Below are 12,743 nucleotides of genomic sequence, written 5' to 3'. Positions count from 1 at the left end.
CTTTACTTATTTCAAGAGTAACTAAACCCTAAAACCACTTTTTTCAACTATAAACCTCTGTATCTGAGTATTAAGTAGTGTTATGGATCAATCCAAGTCCCAATCTCGACATTTGAGTACAAAGTATTGAAATTTGAAATATTGTGTTAGAAATGTGCATAGTGTCTACCCTTCTGTTTGAAAAATTCTAAAAAATTCTGCCGTACAGTATGACGTAGGAGTACAGCCCCACGTCACCAAACCTATAAAAGCCTCGTCACCCGACTCGGCGAACTGTGGGGACTCAAGTGTGTGTGTGTATTTGTGTGTGTGGGGCAAACATTGTATCATGTTGCGGCTGATAACGGCGCGAAAAGAGTGAGTGGGGGAGTTTACCCCCCCCCAAGACTGGACCTGGCTTGAAAATAGGAAAGGGGCAGATGGGATAAGATGCAGGAAGAGGGATAGGGAACAGGGGTGCGGGGGGGGGGGGGGGAGCTCAGAGAGCTCAAGAGTTCCCAGGAAATTATGTTGTTAGTAACTGAGATTTACAGATAGTGACATGCAGTAATATGATCTCACAGAGAGAGGGAGGGAGAGAGGGGAAAGAGAGAGAGAGAGAGACAGAGAGAGAGAGAGGGAAAGAGGGAGAGAGAGAGAGAGAGGGAAAGAGAGAGAGAGGAAGAGAGAGAGGGAAAGAGAGAGGAAGAGAAAGAGAGAGAGAGAGAGAGGGAGATATAAGAGAGAGATAAGAGAGAGAGAGAGAGAGAGAGATGAAGGTACCAGTTCCCCTGGTAGTCTAAGTCTATAGCAGTATAACTAGGATCTGGTCTACACCAGCAGCAGCCCTAACTATAAGATTTATCAAAAAGGAAAGTTTGAAGTCTGTAATTTATTAAAACTTATTTTATTGTTTTCTTAACAACAACGCAGTGCATGCTGACACTACACACACACACACACACACACACACACACACACACACACACACACACACACACACACACACACACACACACACACACACACACACACAGCTGAAATACAGCACCGTCATACAGCAACAGTTATAATCATGACAGTTGGTTTTCAAACCTGTACAGTACGATTTGGCTACAGGGAACATAACGACAGGCTGAGTACTTACTAAAGAAGAAAATGGACTCAACTTGACCAGAACTCAGTAAAGTCTGTGCAGCGTCTCACACGCTCTCTCTCTCTCTCTCCTTATTTCTTTCTCTCTCTCTCCCTCTCTCTCCCTCTCTTTCTCTCTCTACCTCAGTCAGGTATGAGTGAAAAGTAGATGTTAAGCATGCTAGGCTAACGCACCTGTTGCTAGTAAGTAATAAGATTACGGAGCACGTGGAAATGCTGAGACGCATTAAAGGGGTTTGTTTTGCTAATGATTCAGAAATCAGAGCTAATGTAAACATGTCATGTTCTTATTTGTGTATATGTTTCTTGTTGACTTGAAATAGAGACAGCTGTGTGTGAATGTGTGATATTTGAGGCTGAGTATGCTAATTTGAGTAAGTAAAAACCACAGCTACTCAGGTTAAAATTGTATATATTGAATAAATAAATAAATCCTGCAGCCGAGCTGAACACAGCTAAACTGTGTTGCTTCTTTGTATTTACATCCAGAAACTTCTTCTCTGGCACCACTAGGCCAGGTCGGGGGAGCAACACTGACAGTAGAAGAACTTAAAGTAACACCATTAACCAGATAACTGTTTAGTAAAAGTGACATGATTACTGAAGTTACCAACAGTAATACCTTACATCACGTTACAGACAGAAGGTGGCCGGGTGGATAAAAAAGTAAACCGGACAAAATAATACATTTTGTTTTAGTTTTACACACATTTGTTCCACATTTAATTGTGTTAGTAAGATGTTATGTTCCGTTGGATCAGATCACAGATTTACGGTAAGTCATGGATCATTTTATTGGCGCAGAAAAGTAAAAGTATTGTGCTCACCTTTATTTTTTTAAAGGAAGTCGTGTCAGCAGACTGGGGACTCAATTTATGTTGTTTGTTGACACAACAGAGCCCCCCCCCCCCTCAAACTAGGCTACAAGTATTAAACACATTTGATGTAGCTGCAGCTACTTTTCCCTGCTCCTCTCTCTGCTGTCTTCATGACGGAGCATCACGGAGACACACCAACCTACATTGCACACACATACACACACAGAGACACACGCAGACACACACACACAGAGACACACACACACACACACACACAAGCAGACACACACACACACACACACAGAGACACACACACAGAGACAAACACACACACACAGACACACACACACACACACACACACACACACAGAGACACACACAGAGACAAACACACACACACACAGACACACACACACACACACACACACACACACACACACATGCAGTTTTACTTTTAGTGCAACAGAACACAGTGGATCCTTGATCCATACGGCCGTGTGTTGGGAACAAACGTGATCTGGTCACTTTTTCCGTTCACTGTCACCGTGTCTGCAGCTAACTTTACGATATCGACGTCATCTCACAGCCTGCTGTAGTCTGTGAACATCTCAACACAGACTCTGTTAAACTGTGCTGTGTTATACACACTGATCATATAGTTCACGAAAAATGCACGCTCCACTTCTCAATTCCATCTTGGGGACCAGGAGCAGTCAGACACACATACACGTTTACAAGTGATGGAAATGTTTGTTAACTAAAGTGAGTTCAGATCAGCTGAACCTCTGATGTGAAAAACACAATTTGTCAAAATATTAAGACATTCCTTTAAATAACATATTATGTACCATTAATGTCATGACAGGTTTTCTAACTGTGGACTGTCAGAGACTCACTGTGAAGCTGTGGCCTCAGCTCTGAAGTCCAACCCCTCCCATCTGAGAGAGCTGGACCTGAGTAACAACAATCTGCTTGATTCAGGAGTGAAGCTGCTGAGTGAGGGACTGAAGAGTCCAAACTGTAGACTGGAGACTCTGAGGTAAGACAACAGGTTTAATTTCTCTGTTCAGATTCATATGATGTGAAACTAAACTGAAGAGTTCAGGCTGATAATCAAATGATCCACACTGAGGATCTTAATGCTGAAGTACATTGTCTTCTTCTGTGGTTTTATTCACAGAGTGGTAGCAATTTAAAGCCTTACATTTTAAACCTAAATATATATAAAAAAATAACTATAACTATTTTCTCAGCAGGGAGAATCATAAAAAAGACGAGTGGCCGAGCGCACGAGCTGCTCCTGCATTACGCTGGTAATACATCACATCAGCAAACAGGCTGAACACCTGAGAGAGGTGACACAGAATGCAGGTTTTCAAGAGAGATCGAAGGAGCGATATTTCTTTAGTTTTATTTGCTCACAAGTTGCCAGAATTTCATCAAAGCTACGGGACTTAACCACAGGAGGCGCTGCACTGCGCGCTCATCCTGACGGTCTTCAGTTCTGTCCACACTTCTTACCAGTTTCTTCTGGCTTGACTGATGTAAAACAAAAGTTTGACTGATAATAACAAAGCTTCCTATGGAGTGAGTCACAAAGAGCAGCTCGTGCAAATAAAAAACAATCCTCTCTGTCCTGCGTAACGGCCCAGACCGTCTCCTCACATCCAGACGTTGAGCCTGGTGATAGAGTTATTTTACCTCTGGTTATTGTAAAAACAGTAAATTAAAATGAATGTTAACTGATTTTATTTACAGATGGTTCATTTTTAGGTCACCCAGAGGTGAACGTGTTGATCACCTAAAAGTTTCAGCGTGACATCACTTCTAAATGCAGTAGCCTGCTGTTGCGCCTTTATCACCAGCTTTAATCAGACTGTAAAAATATAACTATTACTGAACATTTCATTCTTATACAAAAACAATATCACGCACAGGCTGTCCGATCATACAGAGGTTCGCTGGTTTAATCGAGGAGCAGCGCTAAAATGCTTCCTCGATTTGCGTACGGAGATGGCACAGATTCATGACCCATAAAGTCAGTGACAGAGTTAGATTACGATATTGCGGACATGTAGAAGAACGGACTGCCAGACTCATATCAAAAGTGGTTTAACTGAGTTTACTTAGTTAAAGAAGTTGAACTCCACACGGAGCTGATCAGACTGCAGTGATCAACGCTGAAGGAGAAATTCAAGTCTGTTGGTTTGGAAACATTTGATGTCTGACAGTGAAATACCTGAAGATGACTGTTTACATCAAAGACACTCTGTGTGTTTGTGACAACATATTCATGTGAGCAGGTTTAATCTGTGATGAATTTTAACGAGTGACAACTGTGCTGTGGCCTGACACACAGATCTAAAGTCTCTCTCTCTCTCTCTCTCTCTCTCTCTCTCTCTCTCTCTCTCTCTTTAATGCACTGTCATTGCAAACATGCAGTTTGCAATGACAGAGTTAACCCCTCTGCTTAATGTACTTTTACATTTTATGCGTTAACATGCAGTTTTCTATACAAGTACCTTTATTTGTCTTTTTATTCTTTAATTTTTTTTTTTTTTTTTAACATTAAACAACATTAATATCTTGACAGATATTAAACATGTGACCTGAAAAACAAACAACAGAACAAACAAGTGTCACAGATACTTGAGCCTGTTGGTTGGATGAGGATTACATGTTTCTACACATCATTTGTTGTGGATGATGCTTATGTCCCTGTTTTGTTTAGTTTGTTTTGTTTACCCATTTCCCCAGCCTTTGTCGAACTGATCTTCTTTCATTTTCAACTTGTAGATTATTTTTTCCATCACAAGGATATCATGTATGATTGACAGCCACTGTCTGTGGTTTGGTGTGTCAGTCTTTAGTCAGTTCTTAGTAATGGTTTTCTTTGCTGCTGCGAGTAGAATCTTGACCAAGTATTGGTCTCCTGCCTGCACAGATCCTTCCAAGTGTCCCAGGTATAAAACAAGACATGATCGAGGGATTTCATAACCCAGCACTTTGCACAGAGCTGAATGTATATCATCCCAGAAAGGTTTGATCGTGATGCATTACCAGAAAATATGTGTATGGTTTGGATCCATGTTGTTGCATAGTCTCCAGCGTGGCTGTTGAATATTCATTTGTTTACTTTTAATCTTGGGTGTAATGAAGTACCAAATTAGATTTTTCCAAATGAATTCTCTCCATGTCTGTGATTGTGTCGTGGTTTGTGTACTTTTCCACATTCCAGACCACATTTCTTCTAGGATCTCCTCATTCAGCTCTCTTTCCCATTTGGTCTTGACATACAGTGTTGAATCATTTTTTGATTCCATTAAACAACAGTACAGGTTAGACACAGCTTTTGTAACTACAGTACTGTATGCTTGTGTAAGTAACTTAATGATAGGATGTATTTCGTCCTCATTTTTCTTAATGTTTTTAATATAATAGTCTCTCATTTACAGATATCTGAAGAAATCCTGATTTGTTAGATCGTATGTATTTTGAAGTTCTTGAAAACTTCTCATCTGACCCTTAATAAGTGTACATATGGCTGTTATTTGTCCAGTTTTTAAATGTAGGATCCAACTTTAGCGAGTCAAATTTCTCATCAAAAGCTATCCATTTTAATAATCCCAGATCCTTCCCTAATTTTAACTGCTTAACAGTGGAGAACCATATGTCCAGTGTAAATGATGTTAATGGGGCTAAATGTTCTTCCGCTCTCATCTGGACAGGTATCTCTCTTTCACCAATACTTGTATTTAAATGTAGACATTTCAATATCTTTCCATCGAACTACATAACCAGCATTACACCAATACATGAGTGGATGTAATTGTGTTGCTTTAAAGTATTCCTTTAAGTTCGGAAGGGCCATTCCCCCTTTATCTTTAGACAGCTGAAGTGTGGTGTAACGGATCCTCGGTTTTTTACCCTCCCAAATAAATCGTGATATAAGCTTATCCCATTTGATAAATTGAGTTTGTGGTATGTTTACAGGCAGAGATAGAAATAAATATATGAAACGTGGTAATATGTTCATTTTCACCACACTTATCCTCTCATGGAGCCCCAGTGGATAGGTGGACCATCTTTCAATGTCTTTCTTTATATTGCTGTCTATCTGTCCATAATTACTTTGATATAGTTTTGATAAGTTGTTGGTTATATTTATACCAAGGTATTTTAGTGATCTTGTTTCCCAGTTTATTCTGAATTCTTTAAGTTTTTGGTTTGGTGAGCAGTTAAACATGAGAACTTGAGTCTTAAGTACATTTATCTTGTACCCAGAGTACAAACTGAAGTTTTCTAGAATTTCCATAAATTGCATAAACGTGTTCACAGGGTCCTTTATGTAGATCATGACATCATCAGCCAAACAGACTAATTATGTGTTTTTGTTTATTAAATTCTATTCCAGTTATTGAATTGTCTTGCCTGATCATTTGGGCTAACGGTTCAATATACAGAGCGAATAGAGTCGGGCTAAGACAGCAACCCTGTCTAGTTCCTCTCTCAAGTTGGAATCTATCAGAGAGAGAACCGTTAACCTTTACTCTCGCCGTGGGTGCATTATAGATGGATTTAATGCATTGAATAGATTTTTCATTAAATCCAAACCTCTCCAATGTTAAATATAAAAACTCCCAATTGACTCTATCAAATGTTTTTTCAGCATCTAGGCTGATCAAAGCTACAGGTACATTTTCTTTGTGTATTCTGTGTATGATGTGTAATGTCCTTCTAACATTGTCTTGTGTCTGTCTTCCCTCTACAAACCCTGTCTGGTCTTCATCTATCAGGTCTGCTACAAATGCTTGGAGTCTGTTTGATATTATCGAGGTATACATCTTACTATGTCGTTTTTGTAACGAAACCACAGGTAACTGAACCCAAAAGCACGACTCACAACACAGTCTTTGGTTGGGGAATAAAAACAGTCTTTACTTCTTAAGCAGACAGAATCCAAAAAAGTGATCCAAGAGGAAACAAAAGGCTTGAACGCTTCTCACAGGGGTCAAAGACGAACTGGCACAGAAGGAAGGGAAGCCACAGACTAAATACTAAAGGTGAGGGGGAAGACAACGAGATGCAGCTGGGAACAATCAGGGCGGGGCAGACAATCACACAGGTGGGAAACACATGAGGGCAGGAAGTGAAGGATCTGAAACGAGAGGAGAGGTTAGTGACCCAAAACAGGAAATAATACAAGTAGAAATAAAAACAACCTAAGACACCGAGCTGGACATGACAGTTTTGATATGAGGTAGATTGTTGAGTGTAAAGATCCTTGTAGTAATCTCTGAAGATCTTTTCAATTTCTCCTGGTTCGTATTTTAATTGGTTTGTTTTTGGATCATGCAGTTTATTGACAGTAATTTCGGCCTGTTCTTTTCGTAATCGTCTAGCTAATAATTTCACAGCTTTTGGGCCTGTTTCATAATAACTTTGTTTTAGATATCTCGCTTTTGTCTGTGCTTCAAAATGAAGTAAATCCTCTATGTTTTTCCTCCCCTCTTTCATTCGTTGTTGTCAGTTTTTCCTTTATGCTTTTGTTCTAATTGTTTTAGTTCGGTTACATAAATGTTGTATTGTTTTTCTCTCTCTTTCTTGAGGTTGCTTGTGTTTGCGATCAATTTTCCCCTTATTACTGCTTTTAATGCATCCCATAATATTGATTGAATACTGATTTGTTATTAAGTATTCCCACATTTAGCCTCCATATTGTATTTCTCTGTCTACAATTCAAGAGTATCTTTAGGTAAACTGCACTATGATCAGAAACATCTGCCACTCCAATCTGACATTCTTATTATTAGTATTCGTATTATATCTCTATTTTCTTTTTGCATAAAAAAAGAGTCAATCCTGGAGTAGACAGAATGCGTTGATGAGTAATGACTGAAGTCTCTTTGCTGAGGATGCAGGTCTCTCCATACATCAAAAAAGAACATTTCCTCCCACGCATTTTTAACCATCTTTGTTGTAGATTTCTTATTTCTCTTCACACTGGTCGTGTCCATGTCATAGTCCATTATTACGTTGAGATCACCTCCACATATGCATATACCTTCTGTTTCTACTGCTATTATATCAAATAAGGATTTGAAAAATTCCTTATTCCTCTCCGGTGGGGCATATATGTTCACCAATGTTATTAATGTCTGCCCAATTGTTCCTTTAACCATAATGTAACGTCCCTCTTTATCCTTTATTTCTTTTTGGCATTCAAACTTGATCACATTGGATTTTAATATTGCTACCCCTCTTTTGCGAGTATTAGAGTGTGAACTATAGAAAGTGTTTCTAAATCCAAATCTTTTTCATTTCTCATGTTCTGATTTTGATAAGTGAGTCTCTTGAAGGAAATGTATCTGCATCTTTTCCTTTGTGAGTTTGGTCATAATTTTAGCGCTTTTGACTGGGTTTCCAGTTATTTCTGACCTGTTCTTATTTAATTTTTCATTTATTCATAAAATTGCTGCGTGCCTGAGAGAGCGAGAGGGAGCGGGGAAGAGAGAGAGAGCACGCTCCGCAGGCTCCGTGCAACCAGAGCCGCTTTATTTTAAGTCTCTGCATTCAACATAACAAAACTGCCAAAAAAAATCCCTCTCGAATCCTGCGGAGTGTAAAGACAACAAAAGAGAGCAGAATCACATCAGCTTCAGAGCAAGAGAGAGAGAGAGAGAGAGAGAGAGAGAGAAAGAGAGAGAGGGGAGGGGGAGCGATAATTTCCACAGCTGCTTTCTGTTGTTTCAGTACTGAACTATAACAGAATATCTGTTAATGTAGGCCTACAGCTGCTTTCTGTTGTTTCAGTACTGAACTATAACAGAATATCTGTTAATGTAGGCCTACAGCTGCTTTCTGTTGTTTCAGTACTGAACTATAACAGAATATCGAGTGGAACTTTTAAAAACGCGAGGCGTACTCCTGTTGTTGTTAATGTCTGTGCGTGAACATGACTTGAGCAGATTAAAGATGTTTGTTGCAAAAACTAGATTAATTTAGAGGGGAAAACACATCTGATATTAATACAACCCAATAGATACAAGACATATAAGATAGGAGTATGACAAAAAAAAAGAAAATTGGCGTTTTATGCTGAACGTTTTTTTTAAATATTGTGGAGATTCTTTTGCGTACCACCACAGGGAGTCCCTGTACCACCGGTACGCGTACCATAGTTTGAGAACCACTGTCCTAAGCCATTAACATTTAGAGACATTACTTTAATCTCCTCTTGTTTTGTATTCATGAACTGTTATAGTTCTATTATCTTTGTAACAACACCTCCACAAGCTCTTAGTAAGACACTTTTGAACAATAAGTAACGTTTTGAACCACCTTTTAGAACATTGCACTTTAACTAAACACAGAAAAGGTGACCTCCTTAAAGAGATGTCAACAAACTTTGTTTCATGTTGACTCTCTTTTTGTTTTGAGGGGGAGAGCCTCTCACAGTGAAAGGGCCCCCTACGAGTAGAGAGGTTCAGCCCACAAGGGGTTAATCTTCCCATACTAGACCAACAGTTTTATCTCCGTTCCTCTCAAGCCGTGAGTCCAGATATCTATAACCCTTTAAACCAGGCAATTGTTGGGCTTACCTTATTTCTTGAAGAGATTATGCCTTTCTTTTCCCCTCTCATTTAAACTAGACTTAAATTAAACACTCATTCTGCAGCATCGTTGTCCCTGCGCTGGAATTCCTGCAGCCGTCCCCGTGCACGTCTGCTGGTCTCCCGTGTTCGATCACTCGAGATGTGTTTCCATGCTGCGTTCCCTGTTGAGCTTTTCGATGAGGGTAGATTCTCCTGAGTTGTTTCTTGTTTCTTCCACTTCATATCCTCTGCACTGCCATACGTTTTCACTCCGTTTAAAATCTTCTTAATTTTGGCATATTTCTTACGCTGTTGCAGCGTCCTCACCGAGTAGTCGTGGTCGAAGTAAATCCTGTTTCCAGCGAGTTTTATTATTTTCTTCTCCCACGCCTTCTTCAGTACCATCTTCTTAACCGCAAACTGCTGAAAGTTTATGACAATAGACCGCAGAGATTGTCCCGTTTTGGGCTTTGGGGCCAGGGCTTTGGGGCCAGAGCTCTGTGGGCGCGTTGTATCTGGAGGTCCAAGTGTTGACATCAAGGGAAATATGTATTCTCTCAATGGTAAGAAGGTTGTTCTACGTGGTGTTAATGACAAGTGACAGCAGCCAATGACATGCGCTCATATTCATAGTTGAAGTGTGCATGTATGTCAAGGGAAGTGTGTGTCAATAAAGTTTTTTTCTCCCTCCTGAGAGAATGTGAGATCCAGTTCATGTAGAACCCATGCCCCACAGTGTGTTTATTCCTCTGTATGTATTTCGGTCTAGTTTTGGGTACGCACGCCAGGATCGTTGTGCAAACTGACTCTGCTAACACCCAGTTTATTGTAAACTCCTCTCAAAGCCACTTTTCCACAAACCTTTCAACCGAGTCGATGTTTTGCTCAGCATCCTCCGGTATGTCGTAAATCTGAAGATTATTCCTTCTAGACCTTGACTCCAAATCGTCCAGTTTCTCCATCATCTGTCTTTGCTCTTTTATTACATGCTGCAGTACATCTGCTTCACTGCTCCATGACTCAGTTTCTTCTGTGCGTGTCAAAGCAGCTTCTAACTTCTTGTTTTGTGACTCTATTTCCAGATTTATTCTTTTTTTTTAAAAGTTCTTCTTGATATTCTGTTATTTATAGGAGTTCAGAATCAGCAGCAAGCAGCTGTATATTAACATTTTTAAAACGAAGCCATGAGAAGCTTCAGTTTTGATTAGTGCAAGATGCATTTACAAGAGGAGTGAGGACAGAGGACCTTCTCTCTCTTTCTCTGAAGCTGCACGGAGCCATGAGCGCTCCTCTCTCTCTCTCTCTCTCTCTCTCTCTCTCCGTCTCACACACACACGGGCGGCTGTGTCTCTGTTGGTAGAGTCGTCACCTCTCAACCGAAAGGTCGAGGGTTCGATCCCCAGCTGAGCAACATGTCCGATGTGTCCTTGGGCAAGACACTTAACCCCACATTGCTCCCACTGCTTCGGTGGCGGTGTATGACTGGATTAGTGTTGTACTTACTCTCTTTGGATAAAAGCGTCTGCTAAGTGAATTGTAACACACACACACACACACTCACACACACACACAGTACCACGACATGAATCACCTTTAAACTGGACCGTGTGATGACACAATTCTTACATCTTATATTAGCTTAACAAGCTAGCACTAGTTTACTTTTAACGACTGAGTGGGTGAAAGTTATTAAGTACAGTACTGCATAAGTTCTGTCCAATGTAAACAAAAAGAAGCCTTCTTGTACTTAATAAAAATATACTTCTTACTCCACTGAATTTATAGAAAATCTTAAATTTGTTTGCTAGTTACTTCTCAGATTCAGATTTATAATGCAAAATAGGATGAATACACTATTTGTCTAAATATCTTTATTATATGCCCTGTGAATTCACAAGGTATCCAGATACAGGTATGTAAATAGGATTAGATCCAACTGTAGCAATGACAACAAAATGAGGAACACATTAATGCATTAAAATAAATATAAATAATATTCTGTAAGGTAAATTTTTGCAAAGTAACTATTATTCATTTGTTACTCCAGACTAAAGTCTGATATGTTTGTACTCTAAGTTAAGAACAGAGTTGGCTTCTTATTTAGTATAGTAGCATGTCCTGCAAAAAGGGGTGAATAACTTTACTATAGCTAACGGAAGCTCACCACACATTAGTTAACTAGACTACTCTTCCCTAGAACTAAATGAGAGCTCACTCCCTACCAACCTGCTCGTCTACTCTTTCCTAGTGGAAGGAGCTATGTAAAATTACTCCTCTAACACCCTTTGGACAAGAACAAGATATAATCACAGCCCCAGGATTATCTGCCTAACATTCATTTCTAGAATAATTAGATTCAAGGATAACCCCTGGTACAGGACTCTAGATTACCCCCCAGAGAGGGAATAACTGTGAACTCCCCCCGCTAGGATGTTAGGTGTGTATGGGAAGTGTATATAAATCAGCAAGACAAGTGTGCCATGGTGTGACTGCTCAAAACTTACCTTCCGAGGTAAACGGGGTCCTTAAGGGGAACTTCCAGTCTTTGTGGTGTAAATGATTTTAGTCAGAAAATGATTTCAAAAAGTTTCCGAAAATTTAATTTAAAAATTTCAAAAGATATTCCAAATGCAAATACAAAACAGTAAAAGTAAAAGATATAAAAAAATGGAAAAGGAAAACAAAACTCAAAGACCAAACCTAAACCTGTGAGTGTAGACACTTGAGGTTTTAAAAGATCTTGGCTCAGAGACTAAGTCCCAAAATGGGATTTCAAAAGTCAGAGTGGCGTGGATTCGTTTAGCAAAGCAAAAAGGAACCTCGATCAGATTTTCTACAGCGTTTTTATAGACAAAAAGTCTCTCTTTTTTCAAGATCCTGTAACACCTCAACAATGCACGTTTGCAGAAACGTGATGCATACACAGGTCATGCCAAGTTCAGGACATAGGTAATACCAAGTTCATATGTGGTTTCAGCTCGCAGACCGTGAACCGAGCAGATACACAGAAGAGCTGATACTCAGAAACGCTATACGCCTACGAGCTCCTATGTGGTTTTGCTTCAATGTATGGCACACTCATCTTGACCTCACAGGTGCGTAGGCACTACGAGTTTAACAGGAAATGTTGAAAGCAGAAAAAGGTTAAGACTTTATGACATATGTATTAAATGATGAAAGAATTAAATGATAATAA

The 12,743-nt window shown here is 39.6% G+C and overlaps 1 protein-coding gene across 1 annotated transcript in view; it reads left to right on the top strand.

Annotated features, from left to right (window-relative positions):
* LOC136179742 (NLR family CARD domain-containing protein 3-like) overlaps window positions 1–12,743 on the top strand; it is a 37,155-nt gene that overhangs the window by 16,519 nt on the left and 7,893 nt on the right. The window contains exon 6 of the mRNA XM_065957401.1: window positions 2,818–2,991. Within this exon, the coding sequence (XP_065813473.1) occupies window positions 2,818–2,991 (174 nt within the window). The remainder of the gene's footprint in view (window positions 1–2,817; window positions 2,992–12,743) is intronic.

The sequence above is a fragment of the Labrus bergylta genome, chromosome 7 (genome assembly GCF_963930695.1).
Source record: "Labrus bergylta chromosome 7, fLabBer1.1, whole genome shotgun sequence".
NCBI classification, from domain to species: Eukaryota; Metazoa; Chordata; class Actinopteri; order Labriformes; family Labridae; genus Labrus; species Labrus bergylta.
Note: the sequence above shows the minus strand (reverse complement) of the source record. Positions and strands in the feature narration are given on the sequence as shown.